Below are 18254 nucleotides of genomic sequence, written 5' to 3' on the forward strand. Positions count from 1 at the left end.
TCACCAAATTAATGGGTGAGAGAGGCAAAAAACTGGACTTTGGCTGCATGTATAATGGGTAAATTTATCTGATTTGAATTATACAAAATAATAGGTTCGTTCTATTCAAGTCTCATCCCAGACCCACCCCCCTTTTCCAGCCCTAGGGGAGGGAGCGTTAAATAATGGTCTGTGTAAACTGATGCTCATGCAGTAAGAGTTTGGAGAAGTGCTGCTTGTACAAGTTAAAGCAGGCACTGAAGAAAGAGCAACCAAATAAAAAGCAGCTTCAGGAGCAAAGTGGACCCTCCTGAAATTAAAAGACATGTCTTTCTTCACCAGAGTTTTGACGATGAAATGCAAGCAGACACTTGAATGTGAGAGGACTTACTTTTACCAGGCGCTTTTTGGCAGCGGCAGCAGGTTTGCCGGGCAGCCCCGGCTGTGCAGCAGCCAGTCGCTGGCGGTGCGGAGCAGCCCGCGGGCAGCGGCGGCGAACAAAGGCGAGGGGAGCGGAGCGGAGCTGCTGGAGCCCCCCCCGCGCCGCCTGGGCAGGGTGAAGAGCCTGCACGAAATGCCCGGACCCAACACCCTCTACAACCTCTACGAGTTCTTCTGGAAGGACGGCTTCGGCCGCATTCATGAAATCCAGGTACAGCTCCCTCGGCTACTTAATGCTTTAATCGCGTCAGGATTACTTTTTCTTAAACCTTTCCTTCAGTCCCCTCGTACAGCGCCGGTGAACGGCCGGGCTAGCCGCACCGCAGCTGGGCATCGCTGCGCCGCCCTCCCGCTGGGGAGAGCCGGGTTTCGGGAGATCCGCGGGTTTCGGGGGATCCCCGCTCCAGTTCCCGCAGCACCGGAGGCTCCGGCGGGTTTGTTTCACGGGGGATCCCAGATCCCGGTCCCCGTGACCCGGCGCCCGCGAGCGCTCTCCGCGCATCTTTGTGCGCGCTTCGAACCGCTGGGGAGGTGCCTCAAGCTGAGGAGAAGAAAAAAAAAAAAAAAAAGTACTTTTTTTCTTTTTAAACTGGGCTGTTTCATAAGCTTGCAGACGGCTTATTTTTGGCGGGCAGGGCTGGGAAGCGTGGGCTTCGCCGGGCTCTCAGACCGCAGCACCCGCCGTGCGGGCACCGGGGCCGCCCCAGCCCCGCCGCGCCTGAGGCCGCTGCCCTTCCCTCAGCCCGGCCCGGCGCTGCTCCGCCGTGCGCAGAGACCATTTTGTCTCTCCTGCCCCGGCTTCCCCTTACATAAATACACTTTGCCTACATCGGTGCCCTGCGGGGGCGGTAGATGCGCCGGGCCCCGCTGCCGTCAGCGCTGGCCGGCCCCCGGCGGCCGCCCCCATCCCTCGGGCGGGAGGAGGGCGGCTCGAACCTTGCGGGGGGGCGAGGGGCAGCCCCGGGAGCGGCGGCGACTGGTGCTGCCGGCCCTGCCGCCCCTCCGCGGCCGCCACACTGGCGCGGGGGAGGGGAGCGGTGGCGGGAAGCGGGGCCGGATGGCGGCGTGAGGGGAGGGAAGGCGTGAGGGGAGGGAAGGCGAGGCGAGGGCGGGCCGAGCGCGGCTCCTGTCACCTGGCGTGTGGCGCTGCCGCCGCGGGGGAGGCGGCCGGGTGAGCCAGAGCCGGGTGAGGCCCGGGAAGCGTTCCCTGGTGCGGGCAGCTCCGTGCCGCGGTCCCGCGGTGCCCCGGCGGCCGCACCTGGTGAGGGTGGGTGAGGCGCTGTCCCTGCGGGAGCTGCCGGATCCTCCCCCTGTGTGCAGCGCCTCGGGGATGCTGGCACGGGCAGCACCCTTACCGTAAGGCTGCCGCTATCCAGAGATGAATTCTTTCGGTTGCTTGGCCAAACATGTGGGTTTCATTCCTAAAAAGTCACAGTGCATCTCCTGGGGCCCTTTCCCCGTGTAGTCCAAGGAAGCGCTTTGTGTACAAGGGAGTAAAGCGGTGTGTTTCACCCTCTTGCACCTCTGCATCCATGAGCTTTCTACCAGATCTCGTTGGGAATACCTCAAATAGGGCATTTATTATTTTGCTTTTCTTGGTGACCTTTCCCAAATCGGAAGAAATTCAGTCAGCCCCGAGAAGTTCACTGCCCGAAAATTTCAGGGAAAAAGAAGAGCGAGAAAGGAAAATAGAAAAGGGAAACTAAAGAAAACAGAACTTTAAATGGTTCGAGAATCAAAACTTGAAAGTTAGGATTGACAAAGACCTAAAAACACCAAAAAGAGGCAGGAGACAGAAAAAAAAGAATCACATAAGTTGCTTAGTTTTGTACAGCCTTTTTATATTTACCATTTAGATTTTTAAGAAATGTTAGGATGTATGCTGTATTCTATGGCAGCCAAAGTAGATTGCTAATGATGAATTGCTCAGCTTGATTGCTTGCTAATTACGACATGCAGATGAAACTTGAAGACAACCAAAGCTCTTTGTTTCATTCTGTTTCTTTTTTTCCTCTAACTCTGTGATGGTGTACAGAATTTGAGAGGTACTCATCATAGTTTCATAACACAAAAAAGATGCTACCATTGGTTTGAAGTTCTTTCACTGTCAAAACAGTGAAAATTATTCAAAGTATTAAAAAGAATATAAGACATCCTAAATAGTATATGCTATTCACTACCACTAACTGATATGGGTATTTTCTTTTTTAGTGAATACTATTCCTAGAAAGGAAAGTGTGAGGATGGATAAGGAGAAGTTGCAATTTAATACTAGTTTTGATTCTGCTTAGAGTCTCAAGAATCACAGGATGCCCTGTTTGCCTACACATAAAATGCAAGTAGGCATTTAACAGTCTGTTAAATTTAACAACACAGTGAACATCAGGAATGAATTAATCCCAAACCCTTTGGTGACCAGCACAGCTACTTACACGATGTCCTTTGGTGCACACAAATATTTGTGTGCTATATGCAGAAGGGGTGGGGAAGCCTTTTCACAAAGGAGGTTCTGTTCTCAGTAACATGATTCCAGTTAGGCCTGGCCAAAGTAGTAATGCCTACAGCAATTATGACAAAGGGAAAGTATTTATAATTTGATGGGATTGGATCGCTTTTGTATCATCAGTACTGTGCAAGAGTAAAGAAAAGAAAGGTGAGGAGGGAGGGATGTGGATGCTGGCAGTTTGAGTTTATGGTGTGTGAAAGAATGACTGGTGTGACAGTGGTATATGAGGCACTAGTGGAACATTTTCAGGGTTTGGAACAAGGGAAAGATAGAAAATATAGAATTAGAAATCCTGGGAATCTTTTTACATGAAATTGATAAAATGGTGTTCAGTCGATTGAAAGAAAGGGATGTCCAAATTCTTTGTCCCTGACCATTTCTGGTTTAAAACTAATATTTAACCTATTTGATCGGGTAGCTTGTCACTTGATATATTTTCTGTTGAAGTTCACTGTCTCATGTAAACCTCACCATCAATTAAAAAAATAAACTGCTCTATAAATACCAAAATTTGTTGAACTTGTTTTTCTGTGACTAGTGGCCTGTATCCCCCTCACTCCACTGGTTTGTCCTTGCTACACTCCTTTCCCAACTCATGCTTTCCTTTAAAGACACATACTCTCAAAGTTGTTATCTCCAAGTTCATTATCCTAAAATATTTCTAAGCCAAGAGATACTGTGGGTTTTGGGAGTGCTTGTTCATACATTGTTCTGTGGGGTTGGTTAGGAGACCAAGCAGAAAAGACAATTGAGTTCCTGCTGTAGCATTTCCGTCATCAGGATGACTAATACATGTGTCTCATATGAATCTAGATGCTGATTTTTGAAAATGGTAAGAATATCATTGTGGGAGACTTTTAGAACTTAGACTGAAGTTGGCCATTGTGTTCCAAAAGTAGTTAAGAAGTGACTGGCAGAGACCACAATTGCACAACTCATGTTTTATTTGGAAACTAGACAAAAAGAATTACATTTTTTTATGTGCACTTGGTATCATATTCTGAAGAGTGATTCATATGTCTTAAACTTATCGTTGGCAATTAAACAATTCATCTCTGTAACTAAGATTGAATAAAATATATTTCACATAAGGTAATCTTGGGTCAATACTAGACTTTCACAAGTGTAGTTGGTGTCAATCATCTTTGGTTTATAGTCAGCATAACTCTGTGTGCAGATGTCTTTGGATTAGAATATAGGTAACGTGTCAAAGTTAAACTTTGGTCAGTCTAAATTGTCTTAATACTTTAACCAGAAATAAAGGCTTTAAAATTGATTTCTAAAGTCTTAATAATATATTTTTAATAACTGCTTTGCAATTTTGGTGGGTTTTTTCCCCTCTCAACCTCAACTCCAAGCAAATTAGTAAGAGTTGAGAGTTTCACTTCTTGACCATGTCAGAATGAAATTTATTTGAAATAATCAGTACAATTTTATGGGACAATGATAGTGCAATCTTACTGGAAAACTTTTTGGGTTGGTTTTGTTTGTTTTGATATATATATACACAGAATTTAATGTTTTCCAATCCTCTTTATTAATTTCCAATCCTCGTTTGCCTCCAGCCTGCTCCACATTTGTGGATCAACCACTCAATAAACTCCACTGCAATAAGACCCCATCTTTTCCTTTCTTTTGCAGAATTAGCATATGTCTCTCTTTAAGTTCATTGCTGACAGATCTGTTCCAAAATGTAGTTTTTCATTAGGCTGTTGTGCAGTCATTATTCTTGGTTAGGTGTGAGAAACCTATACATAGCCTTTTTATAAGCAATTAAATGGTAAAGTAATTATTTACAAAAGATATTAAATTATATCTCTGTATTATACTGGTAATTTAACCCTATATGCTTCCATGTTTTTCATTATTGCAGACATTCTTTCTGACCTGTTTGATCTGGAGGGATGTGTTTTAAAGTGGACCAGGTCCTTTCATCTTCTCAGTGTTTGGTTTCGCTCACACTCTGGCCTTAGAGCTTTGGGTCTTTTCAGTCAGGGTCCTGAACTGTGTGACCTCTCTGTTTTTCTTGTAAACATTTCACACTAATTCTTAGATGCTTCTCCTGACATTTCAAACTGGAAGGCTGGGGATCAAATTCTAGATGTGAGAGATTGTGTATGACAAATCGTCAGTTTCCTTTTGTGATAGTTTTCCTTAGTAATACTTGACTTCTGTTTCTCTTTGTTGGTGACGCTGTAGCAAAAACACACTCAGGAATATGGAAAGATCTTCAAGTCTCACTTTGGTCCCCAGTTTGTTGTATCCATTGCAGATCGAGACATGGTTGCTCAAGTCCTCCGAGCAGAAGGCAGAGCACCACAAAGAGCCAACATGGAATCGTGGCAGGAGTACAGAGATTTACGGGGGAGAGCCACGGGGCTCATTTCTGCGTGAGTGTTGGTAGTCCTTCACTTTCCTTGTTCTCTTGTGTAAGTTTAGTGATTTTCTCTAGGAATTTAGTGGTCATCTGGGAAATCCGGCTTTTCTGTGTGGGGAATTTGTTGTGTCTAGTGGGGGGAAGGGAGTGGGTATTTGTGGTCAATGCTGTGAATTTGTTCTGCTGTGAAGTTTCAAAGGGATGGTAATGATGTGTGGTTGAATGTTCAGTGAGCTACTTTGCACAAAGACATTCTTTGGGGATGTGTATCAACTGGAGTTGTCTGAGCTGACTCACCTGCAAGCAGTTTTACAGAATAGAACTTACTAGTTTTGGCACTGCCCTGCATGAATGTGGGTTTATTGCATCAGTTCTAGACTCTTCCATCTGGTTGGCAGTGTCCTGTGTGGAATTGTTGGCTCAAATTGGTTTTAGCTTTGTTTTTCACCGTAGTGCCCCCTCAGAAGACTAATGCAAAGAATGGTCAATTCACACTGTAGTGCATCCCCACACAGATATTTTTGAATCTGGCTGATTCCAGAGGAGTTGTCTATCTGTACAGCTTGCATAACCTGGCAGCTCATGTGGGTGTGGTTAATTGCCACTGGGAACTACTCACAGTCCCCACTGACATTGGATGTTTATTTAGAGGGGAATTAATTTCCTGAGTCATGGACAGTCTGTTTTTTCATGGTAGCAAAAGGCTTTATGTATTGCACTGCAGATTCAAATCTTAAGATGCAGTTGAGACTCAAACTAACAGTTCCTTGACACTTGGTGAAAAGATATTAAATCAGAAGACTCAGGAAATACTGTTAAAGACATCAAGTTCTTCTGGTGTCCGATAAGTTTCTGTGCCTTGCAATGGCATTGCTCCAGGTTAAAAAAAAAAACAAAAAAACAAAAACAACAAACCTAATGGAAAATATAACAATTTGAAATAAACACATAAAAGATAATTGCCCATTTTCATAAGGAATTGAAAGGTATCCCTGGAACCACTGTTTGCAAAGACTCTGTTCATATGGAGTATGTAGATACTATAATTCAGATTTTTAGTCTTCAGCACAAAGTTTTCCATGCATAGCTCAGCTAAAGAAGAATATGTAGCTGTAAGTTGTTTCTCTACAGATAGGTCTACTCTCTTATTACTTTGTAGGTTTCGAACTGGGGTAGCTGAAAGTGATGTTTCAGTAATGGAATTTATGGTACCAGCTCAAGTTGTTGATTTGTCAGATCTGAGTGTGATACATTTATTTGGTAATTAACTACTGGCTCTGTGTAAAAGCAGTTTTACAGACTACCCATTCAAATATTTATTTAAAGTAATTTTAATAGAATATTTTACTAATTTCTTGCATTACCCACTACTAACAGATTAACATAGGGACACTTGTCAAATTCAGAACACTGAGTGGGCAAGTTCTGTCACTCAAACTCGAGACTGATTTACATCTTAACATATGTGTTGCAACACAGAAATTTAATGAGGATGTGCAGTAAATACAGAATAAAGTTGTAGGAGCATAATACAAAATATACATTATCATGATTTTCATTTTACCATTTGCTTTCATTTGGCATGAAAAATTGCAAACAGTTTGCTTGCAGAGCTCTTACCCAGTTGATGATTGTCAAGAAAAATAATGTATTGACATTATTAATAATTTCTTCTAGGGAGGGGGAGCAGTGGCTAAAAATGAGAAGTGTACTGAGGCAAAAAATTCTGAAACCCAAAGATGTGGCTGTTTACTCTGAAGGAGTCAATGAAGTTATCACAGATTTAATTAAAAGAATCCACACCCTCAGAAGTCAAGAGGAGGATGGGGAAACAGTGACCAATGTTAACAACCTTTTCTTCAAGTATTCAATGGAAGGTAAGCCCAGGCTGGGTCTGTAAAGAAAATGCATGTAAAGCAATGTGGTTGTAGTTAGGCATTTCTGTAAAATGACTGTGCCCTGATGTGATTAATCTGGAAAGGGAAGTTTGATATTCTGCATTCGTGTCTCTTCGTTGTTAGTGCAGTGGGTATCAGTAGAATTCCTTTGCAGAGTCCTTGTATTAAGGAGCAACTCCCATGAAAATGCTGGTGTATAGGTAAAATGTTCAATCAATGCCTTGAACAGTCTGAGTACTCTGTATTTCTGGATTAATTTTTCAAGAATAAGGGTGCTGACCTTCTAACAGATGACTTCTAAGACAAGTTAACTTCACAATATACCAGCCAAATTCCAATGGGCCATCCCCATGTGATGTATCTAAGTTCAGTTCATAATGTGGGAAAAGATACTGCTTTGCCCTGCCTATACATGCCAAGTGTGGAACTGTTATGCTTGCCTTGAGATCATCTGCTGCTGGCTACCATTAATGAGGGAATGCTGACTGAAACCCTGGCCTGAGCCTGTATGGCATTTCCTGTGTTCTTACAGAAATCTCATGGTGATACAAATTTCATGTATTTCTTTAACTGACTGCATACAACTCCATCTTGTTGTATGTAATGCTTTTTAAAAACATTGGTACTCTTCGCTGACAGGCAGCTGAGTAATCTGGGATTTGAAGAATTTCCAAATTGCTCACTTATGAAGATATGTCAAATTGCTGGCTGCCTGCTTGGCCTGTTTCACATTAATAATGTCTAAAAATGGCATTTAACTATCAGTTTATGGAGTTTCAAACTGTGAGCTTACAGATTCACGATAAATGATGAGTTAGTTTAAATACTTCACATTTTTTTAGTTTTTCCTTTGTAACTTATGCCTGGCACACACTTATTTTCTATATGACTTGCTGTTTATTTAACTTACACTGTAAATGTTTAGGGAAGCAGCATGTAAGATTTCTTTGAAGGGACCATGTAAGCAGCAAGAGGATGTATAAGAACTAGCAGTTTCTGAAAGAGGCACAAAAAAAAGAAAAGATACAGAAAAAGATCTTCCCAGGGAAGGAAAATTAGGAAAAGAAGAATGAATTGAAAATAACCAAATTTTAAAATAATTTTAGTCAGTAAAGATAATTTCTAGTGAGGATGTGTGCAGAACTGCAGAAAAACATCTGTGAAAATTACAGCAAGTCAGAACAAGAGGTAGTCAGCTTTGTCACTTGCAAGTGTCCCACTTGCTGTTTTTTAGGGCTGGGTGGAGAATGCTGTGTGCAGTAAAAACACTGTCTGGAGTGCAAGATATTTATCCATGTACACAGACTCAGTATTCATTTGTTACCAGCTGATGTCAGACACAGCCACTGGTAGAAACTCTTGTGTTGTCACCAGTTATCAGAAATGTCTTTGGACTCATGTGTCTTTGGTCAGAGGCCAACAGGGCAGGCTCAGGTTTTGTAGAGCAATACAAAACCCAGCGAACAGGCTGGAGGCTGCTTTGCTTCTGGTGGAATTCCTAGCTGTCTTCTCATGCTGAGCATTAATGAAACAGCAGCTACTCTCTTGCTGCAATGTTTAGCTGGGCTATCTTACTGTGTTTTGAATTTCTGTTTTATCTGTTCCCCAACTGAAGTAGTAGTAATAATAATAATAACAACAATAATAACAATAATAATAAATTTCTTGTAAGGTAGTTCCATTTCCTGTTAGATAATTCCTTAAATTATTGATACGTATTGATTCATGTGTATAGACAATTCCGTCATATTTTGATGTGCAGGTGTGGCGACTATTCTATACGAATGCCGGTTGGGCTGCCTGGAGAACAACGTCCCCCAGCAGACTGTTGAATATATTGAGGCTCTGGAATTGATGTTTAGCATGTTTAAGACCACTATGTATGCAGGTGCTATTCCAAAATGGCTTCGTCCACTTATTCCAAAACCCTGGAGAGAGTTCTGCAGATCCTGGGATGGACTCTTCAAATTTAGTAAGATTTAGTAGTAGAAAAGTTCAGCTGTATTTCTGCAGGTTCTGTGTGCGTTTGAACGGGACAAGCTGCATTTCTCTTCTAAAATTATAAGAAGACATTGTGGCAGAAGTAAGTTTCATATTAAATGTAGACTGGCCAGGGAAACTGTTTTAAAAAATATTCTACTGAAAACAAACTTCACCAGTACATTTCAAAACTCCCCTATTTTATACTGCTCTTTCTTTATCTTCACTTATTTCAGCACCCTTTTGTTACTCCAGGTCCAAGTGCTCTGCCAAGGTTTTATCTTAAGCCACTTCCATTTTAATGAGGGTACTTTTGATGACCTCAGCAAAATTTTAATTAAGCACCCTGACAAACAATCACCACTAAAACTGACTAGCAAGTTCATAAACTACGCTCTGGCAATTAATTAAACACTTTATAAAGTTGAGTTATATTCAAGTGTATAAGTCGACATCAAAATACACTGATGTACTACAATATGGGTTTTTTTGATAAAGGAAACATTCCGGGCTACTTTATGAATCAGTTTTCATGTAAGTAGGAAGAATGAGTTGTCTTTGGAATTTTATTTTTTTTTAACGTTTTTGAGTGTTAAAAAATTTGAACCCTTTCCTCTCTCAAGTATTAGAAAGCTGCATGCATTTTCTTTTTTTTTTTTTTTTTTTGTAAGCTCGTTCTGTGAGCCGTTGACTTTCTGAGGAGTTTTTTCTTAAATCCCTTGTTTGACCAAAGATGCTGTTTGTAGTCACTAGAGTATACATGGAACTGTGGTGAAATTGCTTGGTGTGTCATTCACTGGAGTTTTTGAATTTTTGTTATTACTTGATGCTGCTCCTCATCTTTGTCTTCAGAGTAATTAAGTTCTGTGGCTTTGACCTTCTGGTTGCAGCCTCTCTGTGCTGAGTTGCAGCATGCTCTGCAGAGTTCACCACTTCTTGCAGAGTCATCAGGAGCCAGGTGGGCATAAAATCTTGGCCTCAAGCTTCCCTTGAGGAAGGGAACTGAAGTCTCTTGTGTCCTTTTTTTTGTGCTCAGCATTCTCATGCTGTGAGCTACCAAGGTTCCTGCCAGCTCAATCTTTCCTTGCCATGAGTACCCAAGGACCTCCACCACCACTCTAGGATATTTCCTTAAGAAAGAAGAATTTTTTCCCCTTGGGTGTGCAGTGTAGTGTAAGTGAGAAATGTGATTACTGAATGGAACCAGCAGAAAAATAAAAATGGAGGCTTAACAATTTTTTTGAATCCCAAAGGTCAAATCCATGTTGACAACAAATTGAAGGCTATTCAGTCTCAGCTGGACCAAGGAGAAGTAGTGAATGGTGGGCTACTTACACACCTCCTAGTGAGTAAGGAACTTACTTTGGAAGAGATCTATGCCAACATGACTGAAATGCTTCTGGCAGGAGTGGACACAGTAAGCTTGTTACCATTTTTCTTGTGCACAGTTGTTTTTGTGACCCAGTATCACTGGCAGCTTTCTTCAGGGGGGTTATGTTGTTTATAGGGATGTAATTTTAACACATTTAAGCCATGATGCCATTGGAATGCAATCAGTGTTCTGATCTAGCTATGATTTACAGGAACCCATCAACTGGGAGTCTGTTTATTAAACAGATAAAATAGCAATTGTCTTTACATTCAGCTTGTATTTCACATGTTTTCTCTTACTAATTTGCTTATCAGGTTGGTGCTTGTGCTACTTTAGGTAGACCACAATAGAAAAGTTAGCTGAAAGTTAGTGTAAAAAAAATTGATCGATAAACTCATGCATAGAGTTTGGCAAAGGATTTTCATGTATGGCTAATTAAATCAACTGGGACACATATTATGGATCAGATACCTGCTTTCTGCTGGAATCCATTAGGAGGAGGATGCTAGGCCAGCAATGATGTGGATAAGTTCACTCTACCCCTGCTTGTGCTGGCAACAGAGTCAGGCTGAAGCAAAGAGCTCAGGTAAAGGCTCAGGATTAATATGTTAACACCTAGGAATGTGTTTCAAGTGTCTCTCATTTTTTATTCTTCTGCTTTGCCATACAGACCATTTGAAGAAACATTAATGTTATGTGTGTATCTTCCCCTCTCATTCCTATCATATGAAATCAGTGTAGCTCAGTACTGACTGCAGCATGACAATTGGAAGAATAAGCAAAAAGAAAGATGAGCTTTTTAGATTATCAATGAACACTGCTAGTATAAATGATTGCTACCAAACAAATTTTAAAAATAAATTTTATTAATTTTATAAAGAATCAGTGTAGGTCTTAAATAGTCTTACAGTAGAAAAGTTTAAAATAAGTTTAAAAAGTAAAATGGTATTAAAGAAAAGAAAAACTCCCTGAATAATTGAATTCAGATTTCTTTTGGCTTAAGAAAGTTTGTAAGGTTTCTAAAGAAAACAAAAAAACCCCAACAGCAATCACTTTTGAATTCCAAAATAAGGAGCGTATGTAAAACCTCTTTATGTGCTGAATATTACTCCATTGGTTAAATGTCCCAAGGGCTTATGAGTTTGCAGAACTTTTTGATGTTTGGTTCTTAAGTAAAACATGGTTATTCATCCCATTCATTTTCTAATCTTTCAGACCATTAATTTTCCATTTTTAGTGTGTGACATTTTTCATTAAAATAAAAGCATAATGTTCATGCCAACAAGAATTTCCCTTTCCATTTGACTCAGCTTTCTCAGCTGGCAGCAGTCATTTTCTGAGAGGACGATTCTTCTGACTTCCTCATTTTCAAGTACAAAACAAAAATTGAAGTTTCAAGTACAAAAAAAATTTTTTTTTCCCTACTGCTGTCAATTCAGATCTCATTTTATCATAGAAAATATAGGATTATAAAAGCTTTCAAGAGAATTTTGAGGCAGTTGTTGGCTACAAAGCAATTTGTCTGTTGCTGGAACAGTCCTAATTTTTAAGAAGTTATGAAGGAACTGGGAAGGAAAACTGTTTATATCAGAGAAGCTCTGAACACAGCTGGCACAATTGCCAGCTCCTCTGAGTAGAACAGAACTGGGTTGCATTGTAGAAGGCACAGTCATTCAATATTGAAAGAAAAATAAGAAAAGTTATGAGATTGCTACTTCTAGCATTTTACCCCAGTTTTAAGGCATAAAAGGTCACCATCATGATGAATTTGCATTCTAAATTGATCTTAAGACCAAAATAAGACATTTCCACAAGCTGATTTTTTTTCAGTTGTGGTGAAAAAAGATTAGATGATGAGTTTCTTTAAATCCTTTTGTGCTCAAAGTTGAACTGTGTCCTGCCTCGTGTTCTATTTCTTCTTCACACAATATATTTTTAAATTATAATGGAGTAACATTGCTTACCAAAAGGATAAAATATAATCTTAGCAGTGATGATATTAATTCTGTTGTGTGGATGCTATTAGGGGACCACCATATGCTTAAAAGGGATTGGAAATGTTCTGAGTAGTATTTTCTTATCTTGTTTCCTGTGAAGTGTTTTTATTGGAAGGAAAGGTGAAATGCATATTGAAAACTACGAGCAAACTTAATCCATTGCTGTTTAGAGTGTTTATGTTTCAGTATAGTTTACATAGTTGGGTTTGCATTTGGTTTGTCTGTTGCTTTTTATATTTCACTGGGAAAATATCAGCATGGATTGTTTTGATATGCGGTGGACTTTTAGATGGAAAAGGGATGAAGGAGGGGATGGCAAAGTCTGGCATTGTCCCATGGAATCCAGATGTGAATCATTGCCAGCCTGTTTCATAACTTTAAACATATAAAACACATAGTTGAAAGCTGATTGTTTTTCTTGGCTTGAAATTATTTTTAATGTTGGGCTTGATGATTGTGGTTTCTTCTTTAGACTTCTTTTACTCTGTCCTGGGCAATATACTTGTTGGCAAAGAACCCAGAGGTGCAGCAACGTGTTTATAAGGAAATAGCCAATAAGCTGGGGAAAGATCAAGTTCCAGTTGCTCACGATGTCCCAAAATTGCCTTTGATTAGAGCTGTCCTGAAAGAAACCTTGAGGTAAGTAGCAGACAACTAAAAGGTTTAATTCCATGTTATTCTAATGAATTTTGAGCCCATTTTAGCTTTGTAGTTCGTTATTGCTGCTGCAATTTGTTGCTTCTACTTTCATTTATTTCCAAAGATGCTCAAACAATGGCTAAAATAGATTATATAATGTTTAATGTTTCTAAGTATGGTAGAAGTGGTATCACATATGTAGGACATGTCTGTTAAAGTAAGGAACCGAAAGCTTGACTTTTCCCTTTAGTCTGTCAACCTTCTTACCTACACTGGTACTTTGCAGTGCCACTTCAATAATTTAAGCTTTTTGATTTAAATTAAAAGCATGTGACATATTTTTAAAAATGTTTGTACTAAATGTTCATCATGAGGTGAGGGCAGTAAGAGGATTTTAGAGAAGGCATCAATCAGGCTTTTTCAGCTTTAGCAGTAGTGCTGAAATGTCTGCAGCTTGACCACATACTTTCATACTTGTACATGTGTAAAGTAAATAAATGCATAGACCAAATAGCTCAACCTTCAGTTACTAATAAATAACTTTTCTCAGATGATGATCATATTCTCCCAGATGATTCAAGGTTTTTGAAGCTCCAAGGTGTTCTATACTCCTGAAAAACATTTTTGGTGTGAATGAATATGGTATTCATGCTGCATATTTGTGAATGCAAATTGGAATCTAAACATTTTTGACATTGTGTTAGTTATTATTGTTGAACTTCAGATAAATATTTCTCACTAGGTTATACCCAGTATTGCCAGGAAATGGAAGAGTGACCCAAAAAGACTTGATCATTGGAGGATATTTGATACCTAAGGGGGTAGGTTCCGTTGCAGTCCTCTATAGAGAACAGTTGAATTTTCGCAAATGAAATATGACCTGCTACAACATACATACACTTCATTGATTTTAAAAGATTTCACCACACTAGAACATTAAGAAGAAAGTATTTCAGTAATACCCATTTATATGCCACAGATTTTATGATTGACTTGTTGCTGTTGTTTTGGTATTTTTTTATTTGGGTCCTCACCTGCAAATGAAATTTATCATCATGACTTCTTCTTAATATTCTTTAGGGTGGAGTCTATTCATTACATATCTGTGTAATGGTACAATTCAATTATAAAGCATGAATTTCATTATTCTTGCAGTTTCCTAATTCTTTGTCTGTTAATTCCCTTTGTAGAAAGTTTCTCCCTTTTTCTCATAGCAACTTCATGAAACAATTCCTAATACTTGTGACTTGTTCCCATCTCCTTCCCCACTGCATCTTCTCTAATACATTGAGCAACATTGAAAGCAATTTGAAAATTATTTCCTTTGACCAATTGAGAAAGGGATTTGATATTTGAAGCATTCTTTTGTCTTTAGAATTACTTAAAGTTGCTTAATTTTTATCACCTCTTTTTGCAGAAATTACAGTAATTGCAAATGTTTTTAAATTTTGTTATGTACATTGGAGCTAGCTAAATATAAATATCATTTATTTCCTCAGACCCAGCTGGCACTTTGTCACTATGCTACTTCATACAGTGAAGAAAATTTCTCAGTGGCAAATGAGTTCCGACCGGAGCGTTGGCTGAGGAAAGATAATTTGGACAGAGTAGACAACTTTGGCTCCATCCCCTTTGGTTATGGCATTCGAAGTTGTATAGGAAAAAGAATTGCAGAGCTGGAAATCCATCTTGCACTGATCCAGGTTAGAACTATGTGACAGCATTACAATAAGAAAAGTGAATTAGTATTTTTTTTTATATATGCCATTTCTGGGTATCCTACAGTGTTCAAAACCTTTGTTTTGGAGTGTTGTCTAATGTATTCTTGCTGCAAAGACTGAAAAAATTGCAAATACTCATGCTTGAAATATAGCATAGTACCTAAACTACATTGCAGATGGTATGTACACATGATGTAAAACTAAAGGTAAGGTTATTAAGGAATTATATAGATTTGGTATAGAAGGCTTTTGTAAGCAATCAGAAATCTTTCTTAATGTATGTTAGAATGGTTACCTGCCCAGTTTCTGTGTTTTAGTTAGAAGAATTCAGAACTTACAAAGATGTAAAATAGATTTTATATCCTTGTATTGATCACAGTATGATGACAAAGAATTTTTCTGTGTTCTGGACTTTTCTGTCTTCTCTTGTTCACTTTTTAAACTCATTATCATTTTAGATATACATAATTTATAGTTATATAAATAGTACATATTGAGATATATTGGTTTTGATTGGTTCATATAATAAAGAAAATGCTCCCAACAGCTGCTACATTTTTTGTCATTTACAAGACAGCCTATAGCTCAAAAAATGAGTGCAGATTGTGCAATCAATCACAAAGATTTGGTAACTATTTATAGTTACTTAACTATAAAAATATCTAGATCCATTTTATACATTCAAAGGAAAGCTTGATTGAATTTGTCTATGAATTTCCTTCAGTAAACTTCTAGAGCAGTCTCTGAACAATTAGTGCCTGTCTTTTGGAACTGAGACTGAGAGCTCCCAGGGGGCTTGGTAAAACAAACACACTTCCATCTTTTTGAAAAGGAGGCTCATGGAAGCAATGGAGAACCTATTTTTTTCTGGAAAAAACCAGAACAAAAGAGCACACAACCTATTTACAAACATAGAGATGATATTTAAGTGAGTTAAAAGTAGAAACGTGGAACTCATAATAGAGAAATTGTTTGAGACCAATCTGATTTCTTTCTTTGATTTGATCACTTACCTCATGTGGGGATATAAAGTCAGTCATGTACTCTGACTTCAGGAAGTATTTTCACACATTCTGTATGTTTTTCTCTCAATTAAATTAATAAAATTTGTTCCAGATGGAAGTGCCCATAAAATGCATGCACAACTGGTTGGAAAAAGAAAATAGCTAGAGGCAGTAGCTATCAAATATTTGCTGTTGAACTGGGAAAGCATTTGATTAAAATTCTATATAAGTCTGTCCTGCATTTGATTTAGGTAGTTATTTTCATTAACAGTGTAAGTGATGGATTAGAGAATACTTTTACAGTTTGCATGGGATGCTAAGCTGATTAAGTTAAAATCAGGGGATGTAAATATAGATTTCTGAAAAAGGAGAAATGTTCCAAAAGCAACACAAAATTATTCACTAGTGACAGTTGACATTTAGTGCCCTTGAGAAGAAATAAATGCATAAATACAAATTTATGAACAACTGTCTGGGTAGTATTAGTACAATAGGAGCAGACTGAAGTGATACAGTAAAAAATCGGTCAATTCTGACAAGGCAATGTTATTCTATAATATTAGATAATATTAGCATGCATTTTGTATGTCAGAAAGAGGAGCTAAATTACTCAGCCTTGCCAAACATTGATGAATCCTCATTAAGTAACAATAAACATCCATCCTCATGCACTGCATTTTAAGGATGATATAGCCAAATTCCAGGAAATTTGGAAGACAAAGATAATAACAAGAGGGACTTTAAAAAGAAAAAAATTAGATAAAAGTTTAGTCAAACATCTGACACTGAAAAATGTAGTTATGTATAGGAAAATAATGCATTGGTCATCAGTCATATAAGAAGAAGGATAAGAGATAATTACTTAATTTATAGAAAAAAGTGTTTTGAGATTTATTATTAGGAAAATTTAAGGATGTTGCAGTATTTCCCTCTTGAAAGTGTAAAAGTAAATAGCTGAGGTATTCTTCATTTACAAAAATGTGTTTGATGGGATTGGGATTCCTATAGCTTTCTTAATAATTTCACAGATTGATTGATTGATATAAAGGAAGGGAAATCAAAAACAGATAGAGAGGAAGCTCACAAAGTTTGGAAGAGACCTTAGTTTCTTTGATAGTTCAGACTGTTTAATCTGGTTATGTGGAAGGACTTGCTCAATCCTCTCTCCATCAGAGAAGGAAGATTTTGAGCTATAATCTTTACCTTATAGCACCCTGTTTTTTCCTGGATGGGAATAATAGCACTTAAACTCTGCCAAACTGGCAACACAAATTTTGCTTCTGACAGTCTGTTATGTTGTCTTGTTTACTTGGCTACTCTTCTTGGCTACTCTTCATTGGCAATTTTGCAGGTTTTCTAATACTTGTCCTGTTTATGTTCACAGTTACTTCAGAATTTTGAAATCAAAATTTCTCCCAAAACTGAACCAGTTCGTGCCAAAACTCATGGACTTTTGACTCCTGGAAACTCCATCAATGTCAGATTTTCTGACAGGAAGTGAAGCTCAAATGTTTTGGAAGTAGAAGTACTTTCAGTGTTCATGGAAACAGGTTTGCATTTTGTGCAAGTTTAGACCATGCTTGTTCTCTGGTTTGTAGGTATTTAAAAATATCATGAAGTATTATGTTCTGCCTTAGTTCTAGCAGTACATAAGAGCAATTACCTCTCCTGTAACAGTTAATTACACATATGGAAATATATACCAAAAAAAATCCTTCTTGCACTGGGAATCTGCTTTTATCTGGGAGAATTCCTAGTAATAACAACACAAGCATTGAAAAAAGCCAACCAAAAGGCAATTCAGACATGTCAATGTCATTCAGTGGTTTTGTTACGCTGCTACTTGGTGAGTGTATTTGAGAGCAAGGGGATTATTATATAATATGTGGAAATTAGCTGCATGTATAAGTTTGTATTTTCCTGTTTGTTGTCCTCCAGTGTTTTTTAAAAGTTTCCATGTAACAATGAAATAGAGATAATTTTTTATATGTAAAAACATTTACTCTGCATGTATTAAAAAAAAAAAAGCCAGTAATATGAAAAATAAGGATAGAAAAAACACAACTTTTGTCACATTGTTTAGACTTGAAATACAGAACATATACAAATTTATCTAAACTTAATCTCCATAAAATGTTTCTATATAGTTTCAAAAATATAAAAGTCTTAAAAATTAAAGTTTAAATATCACATTGAATAGTTTGAAGCCAGGCATTGTTCTCATCACCAAAGCACAAGCCACTTTCATAGTTCTAGCTAATATGCCAAACCCAAATGTAAATATTAAAAGGAAGTAGTTGTTACATTTTTATCATTTAATTAAAATGCTACTTTTAACTT

At 38.4% G+C, this 18254-nt stretch overlaps 1 protein-coding gene across 1 annotated transcript; it reads left to right on the plus strand.

The window, feature by feature from the left end:
* The first annotated feature begins 304 nt into the window (after positions 1-304).
* LOC130255660 (cytochrome P450 27C1) lies at positions 305-17929 on the plus strand. The gene is made up of 9 exons (XM_056496608.1): positions 305-631; positions 5126-5316; positions 6981-7180; positions 8964-9173; positions 10435-10598; positions 13023-13189; positions 13932-14010; positions 14689-14892; positions 17299-17929. Exons 1-9 carry the CDS (start codon positions 305-307, stop codon positions 17413-17415), a joined length of 1659 nt encoding a protein of 552 aa, XP_056352583.1. The 3' UTR covers positions 17416-17929.
* Positions 17930-18254: the final 325 nt, after the last annotated feature.

Source organism: Oenanthe melanoleuca, chromosome 7 (genome assembly GCF_029582105.1).
Source record: "Oenanthe melanoleuca isolate GR-GAL-2019-014 chromosome 7, OMel1.0, whole genome shotgun sequence".
Taxonomy (NCBI): domain Eukaryota; kingdom Metazoa; phylum Chordata; class Aves; order Passeriformes; family Muscicapidae; genus Oenanthe; species Oenanthe melanoleuca.

What these genes read in the sequence shown, in the direction of transcription:
- LOC130255660 (XM_056496608.1), top strand. Translation starts at nt 305, where the DNA reads ATGTCTTTCTTCACCAGAGTTTTGACGATGAAATGCAAGCAGACACTT. An exon ending in GCCGCATTCATGAAATCCAG is followed by an intron (nt 632 to 5,125) that starts GTACAGCTCCCT and finishes GTGACGCTGTAG; the next exon opens with CAAAAACACACTCAGGAATA. An exon ending in TTCTGGCAGGAGTGGACACA is followed by an intron (nt 10,599 to 13,022) that starts GTAAGCTTGTTA and finishes TTTCTTCTTTAG; the next exon opens with ACTTCTTTTACTCTGTCCTG.